The sequence below is a fragment of the Haliotis asinina genome, chromosome 15 (genome assembly GCF_037392515.1).
Source record: "Haliotis asinina isolate JCU_RB_2024 chromosome 15, JCU_Hal_asi_v2, whole genome shotgun sequence".
Taxonomy (NCBI): domain Eukaryota; kingdom Metazoa; phylum Mollusca; class Gastropoda; order Lepetellida; family Haliotidae; genus Haliotis; species Haliotis asinina.
Genome location: NC_090294.1, coordinates 17,982,293 through 18,004,430, shown reverse-complemented (window position 1 = coordinate 18,004,430; position 22,138 = coordinate 17,982,293). Strand labels below are relative to the sequence as shown.

General features: G+C 42.5%; 1 protein-coding gene across 3 annotated transcripts; it reads left to right on the top strand.

The window, feature by feature from the left end:
• Nucleotides 1-1,434: 1,434 nt before the first annotated feature.
• Nucleotides 1,435-21,536, top strand: LOC137266362 (putative aminopeptidase W07G4.4). 3 transcript variants are annotated; one of them, XM_067801851.1, is made up of 16 exons: nucleotides 1,435-1,496; nucleotides 6,757-6,895; nucleotides 7,896-7,967; nucleotides 9,309-9,391; nucleotides 9,653-9,761; nucleotides 10,477-10,598; nucleotides 10,913-11,012; nucleotides 11,437-11,512; nucleotides 12,190-12,275; nucleotides 12,805-12,909; nucleotides 13,804-13,879; nucleotides 14,568-14,686; nucleotides 15,990-16,079; nucleotides 17,555-17,662; nucleotides 19,285-19,419; nucleotides 20,936-21,536. In XM_067801851.1, exons 2-16 carry the CDS (start codon nucleotides 6,758-6,760, stop codon nucleotides 21,059-21,061), a joined length of 1,545 nt encoding a protein of 514 aa, XP_067657952.1. In that variant the 5' UTR covers nucleotides 1,435-1,496; nucleotide 6,757; the 3' UTR covers nucleotides 21,062-21,536. The 3 variants fall into 3 exon arrangements, with proteins under 3 accessions (XP_067657952.1, XP_067657953.1, XP_067657951.1); XM_067801852.1 differs by lacking the exon at nucleotides 1,435-1,496 and adding an exon at nucleotides 2,094-2,149; XM_067801850.1 differs by lacking the exon at nucleotides 1,435-1,496 and having other exon boundaries at nucleotides 6,534-6,895.
• The last annotated feature ends 602 nt before the right edge of the window (nucleotides 21,537-22,138 follow it).

The window sequence follows — 22,138 nt, the reverse complement described above, 5'->3', positions numbered from 1 at the left end:
ATACTCCTAACAGACAAGTTAAAGCACACTCTCAGCTGTGGTATATCTCAGATGCTACCCACGGCTGATTTAAACCACACACCCAACGGTGGTATGTATGTGATAATTCTGACTCACTTAACAGTGTTTATCTTTCCGTACTCTTGGATTTCAATAACAAAATTGAAACTCGTCTCCCTCCTGACCCAACCTTACAAGGTTGCACGGGATCGGGTGGTCAGGCTCGTTGACTTGGTTGACACGTGTCATCGGTTCCTAATTGCTCAAATCGATGCTCATGTTGTTGACCACTGGATTGTGTTGGTCAGACTTATTTACAGACCGCCGCCATATAGCTGGAATATTGCTGGTTGTGGCGTAAAACGCAACTCACTCATTATCAGGTTGCACACATATATACAGTTGAATAGATTTTCAAAACTGTGCCTACCAAACTCACTCACTCATCCTGTCAAAGAATAACACGAATGCAAGGTGACCTATATTTAACCCGATGATAGGTATTCATAGCAATATGATATATACACCGACATAGAGGTGAAGAACTGTACTTTGAACTGTGGGTCACAACGTACAATATTAGCTGAAACTGAGATCATTCTATAGCCCATACTTAAGACCTACTATATTGCCTCATGACAATATTTCCACGTTGTCTTTAAAGATGTTAATCTCATGAGTGTGTACACACGTAGCCACATGACTAAATAGACAAGGATAGCTGTGGATATGAGGTCAAGGAGACAAATGCTGAATATTTCGGCCCCCTTTTACAAATGTACATTTATAAGTCTAATGGGGACAAATAACCAGACACTTCACTTTATATTTTGTTTGGTCGTTGTTTAACCGCACTCGGCAATATACAGTTATAAGGCGGGGGAGTGTGTGTGCGTGCGTGCGTGCGTGCGTGTGTAATTTACAGTATAAAAAATGCATAAAAAGTATGTTATTAATCGTATTTTTTATTAAACATAGTATCCAACGAATCTGAGTTCTCGATGGACTCGTGAAGGTCCCGGGGTAGAATGGTCCTTCAACAACCCATGCTTGCTATAAAAGGCGACTCTGCTTGTCGTAAGAGGCGACTAAAGGGATCAGGTGGTCAGGCTTGCTGACTTGGTTGGCACATGTCATCAGTTCCATTTTGCGCAGATCGCTGCTCATGCTGATGATCACTTGATTGTCTGGTCCTGACTCGATTATTTACAGACCGCTGCCATAAAGCTGGAATATTGCTGAGTGCGGTGTAAAACTACCCCCCCCCCCCCTTCACTCACTCACTTCTCGATGACCATTTCTGTTTATTGTTAAATGATCGTGTATAATAGCACGAATACAATTTATTTCAATGTGGTATATATATTAAACCGTATAAGTGTAAGGTGCCCGTGTTGACGATTTACAATGCATTGTTGTAAATGTGTGGAAGTTGTCCTTGACCCGACCAGGTGATAATCAGCAGTCAGTCCATCCCGTCTTCTGTATACAGCAAGGTAGGTATGTGTACCTGGTGTTAGATATGTACATCTTCTCAGTGTACCCTGCAATGTTTCCTAGGTTTATATTTTATGTTTATATATATATAGATAATTTTATATTTTTTTATATTTTCGTCATCATGTGTCTGTGTGTGGGTAAAGTGAGGGAGGGAGGGAGGGAGGAACAGGGTGGGTGGAGAGGAAGGGAGGTAGTTTGAGAGAGAGGAGGGGTGGGTTGGGTCAGGGGAGGGGTCTGGGGCGCGGATGTGGCAAAAAGAGGGAGAGGCAGAGTGAGAGAGAGTGAGAGAGAGAGAAAAGGATGGGGGTGGGGGAGGGGGAAGGGAGGGGAGGAGAGAGTATGTTGCTTGTGTGAACTGAATCCCTGAGTCTTCTATGCCAGATGTTCAAATACCTCCGTACGAATGGTGGAGATCTGATGTCAGCAGTAACATATGTATTTGTTTTTAAAACCGACGATACTCATTAATAATGAATGGAATAAGTGCGAATACTAGTATAATACTGACACAGCGCTTATAACGTTTAGTGTTTCCTTGTCACGGCTCCCGAATACTGACATACTAGCATCCGCACGTTAATTCGAGCGTGATTAGAATAAGAGTTATCTCAACTGTCGAGAGTAGCCATTTTGTTTGCTGCCAATGAAGGTAATGTCGGTTTATCAGTTTTGTGTTATAGCGCTGGTCCAGTAGCATCAAAACAATCACCTCAAGCTATCCCGATTCCAAATCGAAAGTTTAAATTTAACGATGTTGTTTAAAAATCCCATTTCGCACTATCTGTATCTATCCATGATGTTCAATGTTCGATCATAAGGATGGTGTTACAGAATGGGGACTTTTGGTGTTTGACGTTGTGTGGAGTTGATTATTCATGTAGCTCTAATACATGTTCATCACAGGAAGATATTGCTCAAATACACGTTCATGTTTTTGAACACAATACATGTTCACACACATGAACTGATGGCTCAAATGCACGTTCATGTTTATGAACACATTGCTCTATTACGTGTTCACATACATGGACTGATGGCTCAAATACACATTCATTTTTATGAACACATCGCTCTAATACGTTTTCACACACATGGACTGACGGTTCAAATACTAGTACACGTTCGTGTTTATGACACACCACTCTAATACGTGTTCACACACATGGACTGATGACTAATGGCTCAAATACACGCTCAAGTTTATGAACACATCGCTCTATTATGTGTTCACGTACATGGACTGATGGCTCAAATACACATTCATTTTTATGAACACATCGCTCTAATACGTTTTCACACACATGGACTGATGGCTCTAATACATGTTCATTTTTATGAACACATCGCTCTAACACGTGTTCACACAAATGGACTGACGATTCAAATACACGTTCGTGTTTATGACACACCACTCTAATACGTGTTCACACACATGGACTGATGACTAATGGCTCAAATACACGTTCAAGTTTATGAACACATCGCTCTATTATGTGTTCACGTACATGGACTGATGGCTCAAATACACATTCATTTTTATGAACACATCGCTCTAATACGTTTTCACGCACATGGACTGAAGGCTCTAATACATGTTCATTTTTATGAACACATCGCTCTAACACGTGTTCACACAAATGGACTGACGATTCAAATACACGTTCATGTTTATGAACACCACTCTAATACGTGTTCACACACATGGACTGATGACTAATGGCTCAAATACACGTTCATGTTTTTGAACACAATACATGTTCACACACATGAACTGATGGCTCAAATGCACGTTCATGTTTATGAACACATTGCTCTATTACGTGTTCACATACATGGACTGATGGCTCAAATACACATTCATTTTTATGAACACATCGCTCTATTTCGTGTTCACACACATGGACTGATGGCTCTAATACATGTTCATTTTTATGAACACATCGCTCTAACACGTGTTCACACATTTGGACTGACGATTCAAATACACGTTCATGTTTATGAACACCACTCTAATACAAATGGACTGACGATTCAAATACACGTTCATGTTTATGAACACCACTCTAATACGTGTTCACACACATGGACTGATGACGAATGGCTCAAATACACGTTCATGTTTATGAACACATCGCCCTACTCACACACATGGACTGATGGCTCAAATACTTGTTCATGTTTATGAACACATCGCTCTATTTCGTGTTCACACACATGGACTGATGGCTCTAATACATGTTCATTTTTATGAACACATCGCTGTAATATGTGTTCACACAAATGGACTGATGGCTCAAATGCACATTCATGTTTATGAACACATCGCTCTAATACGTGTTCGCACAAATGGACTGATGGCTCAAATACACGCTCATGTTCATGAACACATCGCTCTAATACATGTTCATGCATATGACGATATCGCTCAAGATACTGGCCCACAATGAAAACGCATAACTGAGTTTGATGTAGAATAAAATGACCAAAAAAACGAAGGTTTGGGATGCAAAGTCATTTTCAGTTTATTTCAAAACTAGCAAGCAATATTTTTATCTGGTACAGATAAAATCAAACAAGGTCACCCACCAGTCAGTACTTTTCGTGCCCTCCATTCGCCCTGACTTAGGCATGGGGACGATGGAGCAAAGAGTCACGGAATGTGTATAGGAATGTCCGTCCGCCCTTGCTGCACGGTCAGGGCCAATTCCATTACGAGAAACGTACATAAAGAGTACAAATGATGACTGATAGCATTCACGATCATTCTTCGTATGAGGTGGTCTTCAGCCGACGTTGTTACCCGTGGTCTACCCGTTCTTGGACGGTCTTATCTCTGGCCTGTCTGTTGGCAACTCTGAAGTTGCTGATTGTTGCTTGGCTGCAATTCAAGACTCTTGCAATGTGATATTGTGTGGTCACCAGTTCTACCATACCAAATGCTCTGTCACCATCATCTTGTGAAGGCCTCGGCAATTCTGTGATGTTCTTTTTTTATACTACATGGGTGCACTGTATTTATGCAACAATTGTGCAGGAGTATTTTCAGCAATGTCCATTTATGCTGTTTTGGGAATTTTTCATGCCAGCACGAAATTCACTTAATCAGGGACTTATGCCTTGCTACTAGACCAAAGAATGTGTTTGAGCGAATGTCTTCTGAAAACATTTCATGTTATGGCATATTATGGCGCGGCGGTGGGGTAGCCTAGTGGTTAAAGCGTTCACTCGTCACGCCGGAGACCCGGGTTCGATTTCCCATATGGGTACAATGTGTGAAGCTCATTTTCTGGTGTCTCCCGCCGTGATATTGCTGGAATATTGCCAAAAGCGACGTAACATTAAACTCACTCACTCACTCATATTATGGCAGTGTCTGTCATTGCGAAACCGTTAACGTAACAGTAATTATTTTGCCCATTACTTATGTTTGGATACACCCCCCAAACTCCCAAGTGAGGAGTTACCTATACGTATATTGGATAATGTTTACCAGTATGTGTCCATGTTAGAATGAAATCATTATATTGTTTAATTCTACGTGGAAACAATATACAAGTCGAACTATGGGTGCGGGAGTCAAGTTAGTTAGACTGGTTTGTCTGCTTGTGCTCAGGCAGCCGCAAACAGACGAAAGGCAGGGTACCAGTCTACCACCAACGTATGTCGTAAGTTCCTCATGAAGGTCGACTCTACCATGGAACCAACTATGGTGAATATAATGCTCTTCTTGAATGATCACATTTCTCATAATGTTCCTTTGTGATACATAGGAGTCGTATACGTCAAAAGTGTCCATTATCAGAAGTCATGATAAAGTGGGGTCGTATGCCCACTGCGTTTGAATATACCGGTTACCAAAGTGGTAAACGTCTGAGAACTAAAAACGCCTGTCTTCCCTCTTATAACCCCATAACTATATGTACATGTATATTGGAAATACGACCCAATACGTCCTATCACGCTCTGGAAATCCGGGCTAGCTGAGTCTGTTGACGCATTACATCGTATACAGCCAATTGCCAGTATCGATGATCGTGTCAAACTCTGGATTGATTGGTGCAGGTTTGATTGTATACAAACCACCTTTTTATGTACAGACTGCCGTTTTATGACTGCATGTTTGCAGCACAGCTTTGTCGTCCAATCACTGTTGAGCGGTCTTGCAAATCAGATGGGATTTTCGATAATTCTTTTCGGGTATCAATTACATAAATACAACATGTTGCATACCCGGTAAAATGATATTTCCTTTGCTTTTTTCTGTCGATAGCAAAGCAGAACTGGATGAGCGGTTCGCCATTTCCAGGAATTCAATAACAAACTGAAACTGCCAGTACCAAGAAACCCATTATAATAGGTCTTTTATTGCCACTACAAATCAAAATTGTGATTACGTCGAACCCCCATAACATGGTACAAATCGATATTGTGTTATGTTTATGTACTGTACACCTTGGAGGTCGCTGTGACCCATAACTGTATGCATACAAAGTAACCATAAAACCTTCAATTGTAATGTGTTTTCTGTTACACATTGTATAAATCCTTAAAACCAATGCCGTGAACACCAATAAGCCTCACACCTTGCAATGTGTCCAGAGTCTCACGTGTGTCACTGTGTCCAGTGTCACATGTGTGTGTCCAGTGTTACACGTGTGTCGTGTTACATTTGTGTGTCCAGTGTTACATGTATGTGTCAGGTGTAACATGTGTGTGTGACCTTTGTTACATGTATCCAGTGTTATGTGTGTCCCCAGTGTTACACGAATGTGTCCAGTCTTACATGTGTGTATCCAGTCTTACATGTCTGTATCCAGTGTTACATGTAGCTGTCCAGTGTTAAGTAGGTGTCCAGTGTTACATGTGTGTATCCAGTGTTACATGTGTGTATCCAGTGTTACATGTGTGTACCCAGTGTTACATGCGTGTACCCAGTGTTACATGTGTAACCTAGGGTTGCTACAACCTATAACCTATATTGTTATATGTGTAACTCTCTGTAGTATTGTTCTCACTATCTGCCGATCTAAGTCACACTCTGATTATGGCACAACCCTTCAAGTGGCTGATTAGTTACTGGATAGTTGGACTACAGCCAGGTGTGCCTTTGTCACGAGCAGGAACTAAACCGAGTTTACATTCTCGAGGAATGTTGCATCACCCGTTGTGAAAACCCAGATTCTAAGAAAAGCCTTTTTCCCTTTTTTGTCTTCAATACCGCATGACAACATTAAAGTGAACGTGTCTCATTCGCAGTATGGAGGCCGTCGGTGTAGTCGCGTGTTCCAGTCTCAGTGACACCTCATATGATGGTGTCGTGGTTGTCACAGACGATGTTGAGAAACTAACAGGTGCTCTCCAAGGGTTGCAGGCCCCCATACAAGAGTATGCAGAGGTGAGCAGGTGGGGGTGGAGGGGAGTTGAGTGGAAGCGGCGCTCAGTGCCCTAGAAAAAACTACATCCAATTTCTACAGTAACAGCCCTTTTCCTCCGATATATTTCGGAGTTAAGGCAGTGTGGCTGGAGGGTTTGGTGTGAAAAGTATAAAATATTCTTCAGATTTATTTTTCATGACGTTTCCAGTTATTGTAATTTCGACCAAATTTATGAGAACGACTACAGGAATTGAGAATAATGTTTTGTCCAGTTTTAAGTCCCATGGTGGCTTTCCACAGTATCCTGTGTAGTGCTATCTTGGGTCTAAATTCACTTTCAGTCGAACTCATCTGATAATTTCCATGACAACATCGGGTTAATTTATCAGATTTCTCCAGATCTTTGTAGCCAAAGCGTGTCCTTACTATATTGTCCATTCAACACTACGTAACTGACCTTTCTCCCAATATCTGTGTGCAAATGTAGATCTAATTTAACCGTCTCGAAAGTGAGATGAGATCAAACGCTTGCTGTTGTTGACAGATTAGAAACTATATGTATATTAGTTAACACCGCTACAGAGTGTTAAACACATTTTAACTTGCCTCAGCAATAAGTGTTATTTTTTAGTTTATGTAAAAAAATGTTGATAGATGGAAAACGTAAAATTCACATGACGGAATGCGAATTGCATCAGCCTGCAATCTCAGGATCTGTTCCTTATTCAGCAAATTAAATTGTAATTAATTTACTTCAACACTTGTTCAAATGAATTCATGCTGTAGTTTGAGGCTATCAATACAATTTAGCCATGCATGTTGTGTCTAGTCTGTGTTAGACGCTCTAGATTTAAAACAAAATAATTAACCATTGAGCACCAAATGGCAAAGATTTGGTCACCAAAAATATATAGTACCCAACCTACACACATATGTTAGAAGAAGGAAGAAAAAACATATTTTCAAGTTTCACGAATGTCTTTTTCATTTTGACAAAAATATTTTGTCGTCATTTTACAGCTGGACAAGAACTATGACGACGTGGACGCTGTCCATCTGATCTCCACGGACCGAGTTCCATCACGACGACTTGTATGTATTCACATCAAGGACACACGAGTCAGTTAACCCATTTCACCAGCCTGGTCAAGTCTATTTAGTAATTTATTATTTATTATGAGCTATGTGAACAGCACACTGCCGCAAAAGGAACTCGCGGAACTCGCAGTGCCAGATATGGAACAACACGCTAGATCAATTAAAAGGTGTGATAATCTCACGGTCAAAAGTGGCACTAAATCGAAAGACTGCTTACATGTGTATACTGTTACATTTCACTTGTACTAGACGACTGAAATAACAACGTGAAACTTCAGCTCTGTGTTACGCACATCCACCCTGACATCGCAACCTTTCTTGTAGATCAGCGGTTACTCTCTGAATACCTGATATAATCTGGACAGAGTTAGTGAATGAGTTTAGTTTTACGCCGCACTCAGCAATATTCCAGCAACATGGTGGCGGTCTTAAAATAATCGAGTATGGACCAGACAATCCAGTGATCAACAGTATGAGCATCAGTCTGAGAATCTGGGAACTGATGACATGTGTCAACTAAGTCAGGGAGCCTGACCACCCGATCCAGTTAGTTGCACCTTACACCCCCCCACCCCCCCGCCCCCCCTCCCAGGATCATTTCCCCAAATCCTTTGGACTTAATGATTTAGGTGCATCCGATTTCTCCAAAACCCTGCATCCACCCCATCAGGGACCGTTAGACATGTCTTGTTCCCTGTGTACGTATTGGTGTCAATACACTCACAATCAGCCTTACGGTGGTGCATATACTGGGATTGTATCGCGAACCTCTTAACGGAGTGTTGTGACGTTATTGGGTGTGTTTATATAATTAGTTTTAAACACACTTACGTTTTAGTAGTTTCCCCTCAATATCATGGTGGGGGAACACCAGAAATGGGTTTCATGCATTGTACTCATGTGGGGAATCGAATCCAGGTCTTCGGCGTGACGAGCGAACGCTTTAACCACTAGGCTGTCTCCCCGCCTCTTGTCGTTGTGAGAGGCATGATTACAGACACATCAAATTTTGTCAGAAAGGTGGAAATCGTCATCATATATTCCACAACGACGATGTGATATTGCAACTATTTTATATTCAGGCTATGAACACATAATATATCAGTCACAGCTACAGCCGTAGGTTTCCACGTGAACTGTAACTGAAATATGTCTGCGAGCGACCATGTATTTCAAGTTATAATCTGCATACTTCATTTTGACCCGAGTTTCAATGATCATTTAGCAAAATGTCAGGACCTTCATCCCCCACCCCTCTCTCCCTCTCTGGATCCGCCCATGATTACTCATTTGATTATACCCAGTCAATGCTCATGTTGTCATTGTTTACTTCAGATTTTCGCCCCGACTGGCCCCGTCACGCGGGATTATGATGACGTCAGACGCTACGGGGAGGCGGCTACCAAAGGCATCAAAAGGTATTCAGGTTCTAGCCCACGACCACAGTTATGATGCTGACGAACCGACCAATGTTGTAATGAAATGTACCTCATCGGATCCTGACACATCTAATGGGAATAAAAACAGAACTGCATCCTCTGCAAAAATGGCGGATCGTTCATTAACATATGTATTTCTTTGAAAGTCCTAAAAAATGTTTTACTATTTGTCCATTCATAGTTTCATAAACGTACACATCCCCTGTTTTAATTTATAATGAGTACTGTTTGGGCCTGCAGATGTCTTCAGTGTGGATGTAAGCGTCCGCTTCTAGTATGCACCGGAAACGAGAAATTCCCTGACGCATGCGCTGTGGCTGCTCTTGGGGCTCTTCAGGCTCTCTACGTGGTAGGCTGATAACAAAATCATAGGAACAAAAATGCCATAATATTCTTCGCATATATAACGCATTAAAAATGTTTGTAAAGTTTCAGGATACATACTGTAATACTGACAGTCCTTATTCATTCGAGTTCAGATTAAATATTAAATCCAAACCCATAGCTGTCTACAGGCAGAGACCATATAATAAATATTATTATTAATCTATTATATGGTCTCTGCTACAGGTTTGTAAAAGCATAATTAATTTAGTTGGGTTTTACGCCGTTTTTGCCAGTATTCCATCAATATCACGGCGTGGTCACCAGAATGGGCTTTACACATTGTACCAGAATCAACCCGGACTTCGGCGTGATGAGCGAACGCTTTTACTGCTAGGCTACCCTACCACGCCTGTAACGAGTGAATGGCTTGGGTTTGGACCATGGTCCCCACCATACACATGATCCACGCTCTCTTGCTGCAAGCTGCAGCTTGGGCAGTCAGTCAAAGTAAACCTTAAGACACTTGAATATAAGACATGGGTGGGGGGGGGGGGGGGGGGGGGAAATCCCAAAGTATATTTTCCATTGACAATTATTTTGAGTAGGGGTGGTGTAAAGCGATAATAAGTTAAATCACAAAGTCTAATTTCCATTGACAATCATTTTGAGTAGAGGTGGTGTGAAGCGATAAGAAGTTGCTGATGTCGTAAGACGATGGATCGATGTTGTTTGTGCAGCCTTTGGAGATATGCGAGGGTCGCCCAGACAAGAAGCAGAAGGCGGAGGTGTTGGGGCTATTCTGTGCTGATGGACAAGGGGAGGCAACTGCTACCACTGCTGAAGCAGTTGAGAAGGGCAGGTAAGTTTGGCCCTCGTGTGCCCATAAAATATTGTGGGCAACAGATTTGGTGGACTATTGCGAAATGTTTGAAAATATATAATTAAAATATAAGATACTCCACATCAGTTAAAAAGAGTTTCAGAATTTGAGCCAGGTCTAGATTTGCTTAATTTAGAAACAGAGAGGGTTGCTTGAAGAGATAGTAATGATGCAAGCACTAGGAGTGAGTGTGAGTGTTTAGTTGTCCCTCGTTTTATAACCATCTATTTGTCCGTGCTGAAGTCAGATTGTTCGTTCATGAATGTATTATTTTGTACTTAAATACTTACCAGAACTGTGACCCGTGACATTGGTGGATCTGACCCTGAGCGGATGGCTGCTCCCCGGGTTGAAGAATATGTACGCAAAACCTTTGAAGGGACATGTATTAAGGTAAGCCATATGCCTTGGCTAACAGCAGAGATTATTATATACAGTGACTGTTTCAACAGACTAATACATGTGTTTTGGGGCTATTATATACAAAGGCTACGTTTAAATGAGCTGATATACATGCCTCTATGCCTTGCATATAGCTACATCGTTTAGACGAATAGAATTACTTTCTTAATGCAGCTACATACACACACACATGCGCGCTCGCACGCACACACATTCTTGATGTAGTTACACACACACACACACACACACACACATAAGGAAGCACATTTCAATAGTCACACGTACATTGTGGTATCATAGACATGGGCTACCTTTAAACGAACTGATACCATAATAGTCATGAATATTCATCAGTGGGCGGAGAATTATGTAATGTTTGAATAGACTTAATTGTACGCGTGTCCGTGTGTTTCAGCTGGAAGTTGAGTCGGATCGGGCTGTGTTGGAACGGGATTATCCATGTGTGGCCGCTGTCGACCGAGCCGCCAGATGTCAGTACATAAATGTCTACAGTCTCTCTTACAGTCCCCGAAACACACGATTTTGCCAACTGCCTAGCCCTCCTAGTCTCTCTCACAGTCCCCGAAACACATGATTTTGCCAACTGGCTAGCCCTTCTAGTCTCTCCCACAGTCCCCGAAACACACGATTTTGCCAACTGCTTAGCCCTCCCAGTCTCTCTCACAGTCCCCGAAACACACGATCTTGCCAACTGCCTCGCCTTCCTAGTCTCTCCCACAGTTCCCGAAACACACGATTTTGCCAACTGCCTAGCCCTATCTACAATGCTAATGTGCAAGCCTACATTTCTTCTTGTTCAGGATATCCTATCTCACTGTATATTCCATCCTCGATATCTCCAGGGCATACCTATCGTATACGTACGTATACCCTGGAGATGTCGAGGATGTATATATTCGACCACGTTTATCGGTATGGCGTACACCCGTTTAGTACCATTCCAGCAACACCAGGCTTCACACGTCGAAGCCCAGCCATCCAGGTGACGAGTAGACGCTACCCCACAGCCCATCCTTAACTTTAATACACTTGTTGGTATTGCCGAAGATACTGAATGTACTTTTGGAACTGCCTGTTGGGTGGCCTTGTGGTTACAAAGATTCACGGATCGACGGTGCAATGTAATTGTATTTATAACATATTTCAGTTGTCTCTCGCCACAACGCCCGACTCATCTTCCTGGAGTACAAAGGGGAGGGTGACATCAAGAAAACCATTTTCCTGGTCGGGAAGGTAAGTGTAGGCTTAGGTTTGTTGTCTGTTTCACGCCTCACTCAGCAGTAATCCAGCTATATGGTGGCGGTTGGTAAATAATCGAGTCTGGACCAGACAATCCATTGATCAAAAACATGAGGATGGATCTTCTCATCTTGGATATGATGACATGCAGGTGTCAACCATATCAGCGAGTCTGACCATATAATCCAGTTACTGAAGAGGCTGACCAATTCTAACGCGGTTCTTCACGACAGCCTTGGAACTGTATATAATCTTTGTAAAAAATACCTTGAGTTTAGGTACGAGTAATGAATTCAATTACCTGTAAGCATCAAAGTTATTAAGATAACTAAGAAACACTTTTAGCAGTAGATACATAATTTCCCACGCAACCGTTTTACTAATGTGAACTGTAAACTTTGGGAAAACCCTCAGGACTTCTTAGCAATCTGGTTCGGATGTGGTTTTGCTTACACGTTCTGATATCCATGCTAGATTGCATGTTATTGCAACCCCACCGCTTAACGCTGTTGTATCCCCATAGGGCATCACCTACGACACCGGCGGCGCTGACATCAAAGCCGGCGGTAACATGGCCGGCATGCACAGGGATAAGTGCGGTGCGGCGGCAGTCGCGGGATTCTTCAAGGTGAGTCACGCTGAAGGTCCTGTTTGTTTGTTTGTTTGTTTGTTTGTTTGTTTAACGTTGCACACCCTATTGTCTCAACGCCACCGTGGCCACTTAAACTCACTCGCTCGTGAAGTTTTCATTTTGTTGGTAAATCTGAAAGTGAAATACGGGATGAAAATCAATCAGATATGTACAACCACAACATCTTGAACAATCTACTACATTGTACATGTACATAGTTCTACTTTACTATGATAAGTCTGTCATGGCGACCTCTAAGTAATCGTATCCGAATCAGACAGTCAGTGAGTGATCACAGTGATCACGACGCAGTGGTACGCTGACTCGCTATCAACCCAGTCACTAAGCATGACGATCTATACAATTGGTGACTCCAAGGATATGTTGTTCTGGATCGGTTTTAGAACATTTTTATCAGATTCCCTATTGGAGAACCCTGTGTCTAGCCTGTGGGAACGAGTCTGTGTGCAGGATGAGGTGTGAGGTCAGTGTCATGATGAGTTGGTCAAAGATCGTAGAATGAGTGAGTTTAGGTTTTCGACGCTTTTCGCAACAATAATAACAAAATCACGGCGGAGGACACAAAAAAGAGCACATTTTACCAACGTGAGGAATCGAACCCGTGTCTTCGGCGTTGTCCTTTAGCCGTTAGGCTACCACACTACCCCGGAAGTTCGTAGATGTATACGACCCGGTATGATGTGTACAAACACAAATACTTGGGTGGATGTGGGATTCGAAACACCGTCATTGTCAGTCATCAAGACTCGTCAGACGGCCATATTGAAAAATGATGCAGTGTTTTAAGTAGAATGGTATATACATACAGTACATACATGACCAAAACTAACAAGTGAAACAAGCTTTCGGCAACACATTCTTTTGGTTCAGATTCTGTCGATCCTGAAACCCCCGGGCATCAGGGTGAGGGGTGCGTTGGGCATGGTGAGGAACAGTGTGGGTGCAGGTATGTGCAATCAGGTATTGTTTGTTGTGTTTTTGTTTGTGTATTTATTGTTTATTGTGTTTATTGTGTGCTTTTAGTGTTGTGTTTTTGTTTGTCTGTTTTGTGTTTTTGGTTGTGTGTTTATTGTTTGTTGTGTTTTTTATGCGCTCATTATTTGCTGCGTTTTTGTTTGTGTTCATTGTTTGCTGCGTTTTTGTTTGTGTTTATTGTTTGTTGCGTTTTGTTTGTTTGTTTATTGTTTAACGCCGGACAATATTCCAGCCACGGAACGGCGGTTTGTAACTACTCGAGTCTTCTCAGACAATCCAGTGATTGACACCATGAGCATCGATCTACGCAATCATAAAACGATGACATGTATCATACAAGTCACATCCTGCACACCCGACAAGCATGGTTGCTGAAGACCAGTTCTGAGAGATATCACCCGGATCTTTAACGACCTACCCGTTACACCAGTGGTTACACCATTGGAGTATTACATACTACTGAGAGTGGGTTTCAGCCATGAAGGGTGGAACAGCACAGACTTTCTCTCGCTCACGAGTGTAATCTGATTGGACGGTATTTAGAGCGGCGTACTATTGCTGATTCGAAGCAAAGGAACGGCCTAGGGTTATCTGAGACAACTATCATCTTAGCCATTTCATGATCAGAGACCTTAATTAGAAGACTGTTTCTGTTTCAGAGGGCTATGTGGCTGATGAGATCGTGACGTCACGCGCCGGGGTGAGGGTGAGAGTCGGGAACACTGACGCTGAGGGGAGGATGGTCATGACTGACCTCCTCTGCAAGTTCAAAGAGGAGGTAGGCAACTTAACTTCATGGTCCCTAAGGAGTTCGGGTGAATGGTTGTTCTTACCACAAAAATCGACCCTGTTTTTTAAGATCGATCACGATCACATTTTCCACGGGCGGCGTACGATAAAGTAGTGTACGATTCTCCGACGATTGTTGAGACATCGTGGATGACCGTTGGTTACGACGTTTGCCCTCACATTGTCTACGGGCATCGTCCGGTTTCCTTGGGGACAGACAGAGGACACCCTGTATGGAAGCTGCACAGAAATCACAAGGAGATCGTAAGGGGATCATGTGGAGACCGTGCGGTTTCCGTGCGTCTCCTGAGATACTGCACCGACGTCGTACGGATCGCATGTGGCGTCCGCGCGGAGACTGAGCGGAGATGGTTCACCATGTACATCTTGTTCTCTTGCACTCCTCTCTTGAACTGAGACAAATGAGCGAGTTTAGTGTTACGCCACACTCAGCAATATCCCAGCTATATGGCGGCGGTCTGTAAATAATCGAATCTGGACTAGACCATCCAGTGGTCAACAGCATGATCATCGATCAGAGCAGTTGGGAACCGATGGCATGTGTCATCCAAGTCAGCGAGCCTGACCACCCGATACGCCTCTTGCGACAAGCATAGTCGCCTTTTGTGCCAAGTTTGGGTTGCTGAAGACCTGTTCTACCGCTGATCGTCACGGGTCGAGACAAGTGATAGAACTGCTAGGGATTGTCAATGTATACCCATAGGGAAACTGATCGGCTCAGAGGAAGGCTGTCACATGGCCATCACGTGGCTGCCATGGGATGACCGCACAGTGTCCTTGCGATTTTGCAAGCCCCTCAAGGAGGCCGCTCGATGATCGTGCGGAAGCAGTGCGGGTGTCCACTATCGCCACACGATTTTTTGGGACTAAAATTCGCGTGTTTATCATATGATCACCATGCGGCCTTCGTGCGGTGCCACCTGTGGGATACAGACTTACGACTATTTCAAATTTGTCAAACTTTGCTGCTTGACAAAATCGTAGAGGCTACTGTGACTGCATAGAAATGGGGCTACGGTCAGTTTATAGGCGCCGTTGACCCATCGCAGGCCACATGTAAACCAGGCAATAGTGATATAAGTTATATTGAGCACTTGTAGACCTGTATATTTTAACAGAATAAATCATTTTGTGTTTGTGTTTGTCCAGTTTTATTATTATTACCTCACCATTATTTCAACAAAGTTACTTTATCTCAAATGCATATATGGTATTTTTGAAATTCCTGTGCGTGCAGATAGTTATTATAGTTTTGCTTGTCCAACCACCAGGCGAGCGAACCAGGTGTTGTCGACCCCCATATCTTCACCATCGCCACCCTCACGGGCCACGCCAAGAGGACCTGCGGAGACGCCTACTCGGTGAGTAAATATACTGGGGTTCGTGTTTAGTCTGTGAGGTAGATCAGTTTCGGATGCGCACAACTACTCTTGTCACTCCGTAAAAACTTGCAAGTTACGAAAAGTGACGAATGTGACGAAGACCTCGTTACTGTGGGGCTCTCGACTGCCAAGATTCAGGCACGTAGCAAGCTATTTCTTTTCACGTAAGCCCAATAGGATACAAACTTACTAACGAAGGCTTGTTCGACCTTTCTACCAAGAATCTTGTGTAAGCCCTTGCTTTTTTCTATAATGGTAGCTACGCCCCTGGATAATCGAACGTTAACTCTCATATCGTCAATAGTGGTCCTCAACGAATCCATTTAATTCTTGAAACGTGTTATTTGTTGCTACTGTCTAGCAAAAGCACAAACCTAGAATGTAGAGATCTTAGCGCTAAGAGTGAGTGAGTTGGGTTTTACGCCGCTTTTAGCAATATGCCAATGATATCGCGGCGGGGACACCGGAAATGGGCTTCACAAATTGTACCCATGTGGGAAATCGAACCCGTGTCTTCGACGTGACGAGCGCACGCTTTATCCACTAGACTACCCCAACGCCCCTAAGTGATAAGATTGTCGTAAGCCAGTACATTAACAGTAACAGGTGTCTTAGAACTAAGATTTCCTTGTTGAACGGACCTTTATCTCTAAAGAGAACTGATCAAAGCAGATTCAATTGAGCTCATCGAAACGCCGTAAAGTTGACGATGCCTCTGCACCCATTCCCCCTGGTGTTCCACTCTTTCTTCAGTGTTTTATAGCCCTAAACGAAGCAACTTGAAGTCTAGATTTCCATAGGTTCAGAATTCCCAAATCTCACTGGGGCTCCTTTTATTTTCAGTTGGAATAAAGCTGTTTGTAGCTGCCAAAAGTATATAATTTCAGAGTCTAAAGCGTTAGACAAATGCCTCTGTTGAAGACAAGCGTTCACGTTTAACAACACAGGGAAATTCTGTTGTCATTGCCACGTTCTCGCCCTTACAAGCACAAGCAATAGGTTTCACAGTTACCCATAGTGTGGCAACTGAGCAATGAGAACGCGAAGATGTCCCATCTAGGATTCCATACAATCGAGACTGTAATCGTGTTAAGTTACAGAGGGAACATGGAAATAGTCGCACTGCTGGTTTGGGGGTGATTCGTCGTCGTCGTCGTCGTCATCGTCGTCTTTGTTGTTGTTTTGTTCTCCTCTGAATATCTGAGCTGCAAGTTGGGTTCGCTACGAATGCCACGTGAACGGGGAACAGTGATAGACATACATGTACCTTTCACCACAAACGTTACCCCTATTAAAACTAGGTTCAGACAAACATTGGCGTGACAGTTTTATTTGAAGGGTACTGTACATAACGCAGTTAGAACACAAAACAACAGATCTGTGGGTATAGCTAGAGCCTGGAGAAAAAGCTCATTCTATATTCTCTGGTATCACTAAGCTCATTCTGTGCACAGATTATCATGGACAACGGGCCAGCAGGAGAGGTGGACACGGCACATGCCATACAGCGTTCTGGAGACAGGTTCGGGGACCCCCTTGAAGTGTCAACTGTCAGGAGAGAGGTAGTAGCAACAGAAATGTTTTGTCAGTTTATGCATGACTGAAACCAAGAGTGACACATGTTGTCAAAATATTGCAATTAATCGCATTCTTATTTTGTATTGTTTTTTGAAAATCAAAGAAAAACTAACATCCATGATCACCGCAAATGGCTGAACTTTACAATTTTTGCAAGGGTACCTGTGTATCACTGCATGCTGCTGGAATATTACTTACTGCGGCTTAAAACTCACTCACTCACTCGTACAACAACCCTTCCTAATGTTGCTCACAATACCGATTGTCTAGTCCAGATTGTCATATGCCGATGACCGTAATATAGCTTAAGCATAGTTGGAACACATTGTCGACAAGCAACAAACACACCAAATATTTACATGGTAACCAACTAATGACGCTTTCTATTTCAGTTGCTTTTGTGGCCGTTTTCGTTATCATTTGGTATCATCGTCGTTACGATCATGATAATCACCATCATCGTCGTTACGATCAAGATAATCACCATCATCGTCGTTACGATCATGATAATCACCATCATCGTCGTTACGATCGAGATAATCACCATCATCGTCGTTACGATCAAGATAATCACCATCATCGTCGTTACGATCATGATAATCACCATCATCGTCGTTACGATCATGATAATCACCATCATCGTCGTTACGATCGAGATAATCACCATCATCGTCGTTACGATCGAGATAATCACCATCATCGTCGTTACGATCAAGATAATCACCATCATCGTCGTTACGATCAAGATAATCACCATCATCGTCGTTACGATCAAGATAATCACCATCATCGTCGTTACGATCGAGATAATCACCATCATCGTCGTTGTCAATAATGTCACTATTGCCTTTTTGGTCCTGTCAACATTGTAAGATCATTGGCATCGTCGTGGTAGTCATTGTTACTATGATCATCGTCGTCGTCGTAACAATCATCATCATCATCATCATCATCATCATCATCATCGTAACAATCATCATCGTCGTCGTCGCCATTGTCACAATTATCATTATTGTTTTCATCATCATCATAACAGTCATCATCATCATCGTAACAATCATCATCATCGTCGTCGCCATTGTCACAATTATCATTATTGTTTTCATCATCATCATAACAGTCATCATCATCATCGTAACAATCATCATCATCGTCGTCGCCATTGTCACAATTATCATTATTGTTTTCATCATCATCATAACAGTCATCATCATCATCGTAACAATCATCATCATCGTCGTCGCCATTGTCACAATTATCGTTATTGTTTTCATCATCATCATAACAGTCATCATCATCATCGTAACAATCATCATCGTCGTCGTCGCCATTGTCACAATTATCATTATTGTTTTCATCATCATCATAACAGTCATCATCATCATCGTAACAATCATCATCATCGTCGTCGCCATTGTCACAATTATCGTTATTGTTTTCATCATCATCATAACAGTCATTATCGTCATCTTCGTTCTTTTCACTATTATCATTATTGTCTTCATCATTTTTGAAACAATCATTATCATCATTGTCGCCATCATTGTCGCTATTATAATTATTGTCATCATCATCGTAACAGTCATCATCATTATCATCATGACAGGACTATACCATCCACAAGGGGAAGTCAGAATATGAGGACACCCTACAATGCCAGGTTGGCGTGAGTGCTTCACAGATCAGCAGAGGTCACCAGTCTCCAGCAGCCTACATGATGATGGCAGCAGGGCTTGACAAGGTATGGCAGACATATTTATGCCATTTTGTGTCTCGTGTAGGATTATGGTGTCCACAAACGGAGGACGGAGTATGAGGACACCCTCCAGTGCGTGATTCGTAGTCCCGGTCCTTGGTTGTATAGAGGACATCAGTCCCCAGCTGCTTTCATGATGATAGCTTCTGGCTTGGATCAGGTATATATTGGCGGGTGGCAGTGCATGGACCAGGTGTATATAGGCGGGTGGCAGTGTATGGACCAGGTATATATAGGCGGGTGGCAGTGTATGGACCAGGTATATATAGGTGGATGGTGCATGGACCAGGTATATATAGGCGGGTGGAAGTGCATGAACCAGGTATATATAGGCGGGTGGCAGTGTATGGACCAGGTACATATAGGCGGGTGGCAGTGTATGGACCAGGTATATATAGGCGGGTGGAAGTGCATGAACCAGGTATATATAGGCGGGTAGCAGTGTATGGACCAGGTATATATAGGCGGGTGGCAGTGTATGGACCAGGTATATATATGTGGGTGGTGCATGGACCAGGTATATATAGGCGGGTGGCAGGGTATGGATCAGGTATATATAGGCGGGTGGCAGTGTATGGACCAGGTATATATAGGTGGGTGGTGCATGGACCAGGTATATATAGGCGGGTGGCAGTGCATGGACCAGGTATAAATAGGCGGGTGGTGCATGGACCAGGTATATATAGGTGGATGGCAGTGCATGGACCAGGTATGTATAGTCGAGCGATGCATAGAGCAGGTATATATAGGTAGGTGACGATGCATAGATCAAGTATATATAGGTAGGTGATGATGCATAGAGCAAGTATATATAGGCAGATGGTGATGCGCAGATCAGGTATATATAGGTAAGTGGTGATGCATAGAGCAGATATATATAGGCAGATGGCAATGCATGGACAAGGTATGTATTGGAGAGTGGCAATGCATGGATCAGGTATATTTGGTGAGCGGCAATGCATGGACGTGGTATATTTAGTGAGCGGCCATGCATGGACCAGGTACATTTGGTGAGCGGCCATGCATGGACCAAGTATATATTGGCGAGTGGCCATGCATGGACCAGGTATATTTAGTGAGCGGCCATGCATGGACCAGGTATATTTGGTGAGCGGCCATGCATGGACCAGGTATATATTGGCGAGTGGCAATGCATGGACCAGGTATATTTAGTGAGCGACCATGCATGGACCAGGTATATTTGGTGAGCGGCCATGCATGGACCAGGTATATATTGGTTAGTGGCAATGCCTAGACCTATCATATTTACCAGGATGACTTGACAAGGAATAATATGGTGTACATAGAGTGGCTTGATTTTGCCAAAGCATGCTAAGCCATGCATGGGATAGCAGATTAGTTGCACATTTTGACAGAGCAGCTTGGCATGACAAAATATGATAGGCCTTTCATACAAAGTGAGACAAAATTTTAGTGTATTAAATATTTAGCAAAACCTGTATTTGGACTGAATATACTGATTTGATGTTTATGTATTCAGCATGGAAAAGACTCGGCCACACCCCTGAAATATTCTCACATCGACATTGCTGGCTCAAGTGGTCCCTATCCTGGGGTCCCCACTGCTGCCCCCGTCGTGGCCCTGGCAGCCCAGTTCATCCTGTAGGGATCTCCTGGAAGGACAGGCTGACCGGGCATGTGTATGTCCGTGAAAACGTGTTTCTCAAACTTGACCAAACACTAATATTAAACAGTAAAGGAGAACTTTAGAGTAAGTTAAGCTGAAGTCAAATTTTCGTATCAGGTTGATAATGTGTTTACTGCAATTATAATTATATTTTCGTTACGCTGTGAGAAGTATTGTCGTTGTAATTTTGATAACATCTAAAAAAATTACCGTCAGTAAGTGATGGCGAGTCAATCGAACGGAAAATGTTTTAAACAAATTGTTTTAGTCCGCTTTAATTGTGTGTTTAACGTTTGATTTGAAGTTGATATAGACTAGATTGACCGTATTGGATTAACCCCCTTGTTTATTTTCATATGTCTGCTTATTTCACTTTAACGTTTTAGTTGTTTGAACAATTGCACATTTATGGATTTATCTCCCACTTTGAAATAAAATATTTGTAATTGAAAATGTGTGATTTCATTTTGTACAAATATCCAGTGATAGTAAGAAACTGCTAAGATGAGAGTCTGATGTTTGAATGGCCGTGAGTCATTAAAATGAGGGTTGAGCGGTTTCAGAATGCAGCCTGGATGACTGCGAATCATTGAAAGAGTTTGGGGTGGGTTAAGACTGTAAAGAAGACTGCCTGTGGGTAATGTGGGTAATTTAAATGAGGATCGGGTGGTTTCATTATTCTACCAGGATAGACCCGATGCCAATATCCGTGTGTTGCAGTATGTTACTGTTATCTTGAAATACTGGAAAATACACCCGGAAACAAAGGGCATTAAATGGATGTTAAAGGATGTTAAGTTTCCATTTCCTTTTAAATTACTGTCATTATTTAATTTAATGACGGAAAATCGTTTTCTTTACCAGGTGAACAGCTGATAATCAAATTCATTCTATACTTCATAGTTTGAAAATGACAATACAATAATACAATAAAACGGAATAGCTAGAACATATATTTTAAAGGAGCTGCTCCGTGCCAATATTTATTTGACATCTATTTATTGGATGATTTAAAATATTTTTAAAACAATTATATCAAAGGCTTAATATAGTATT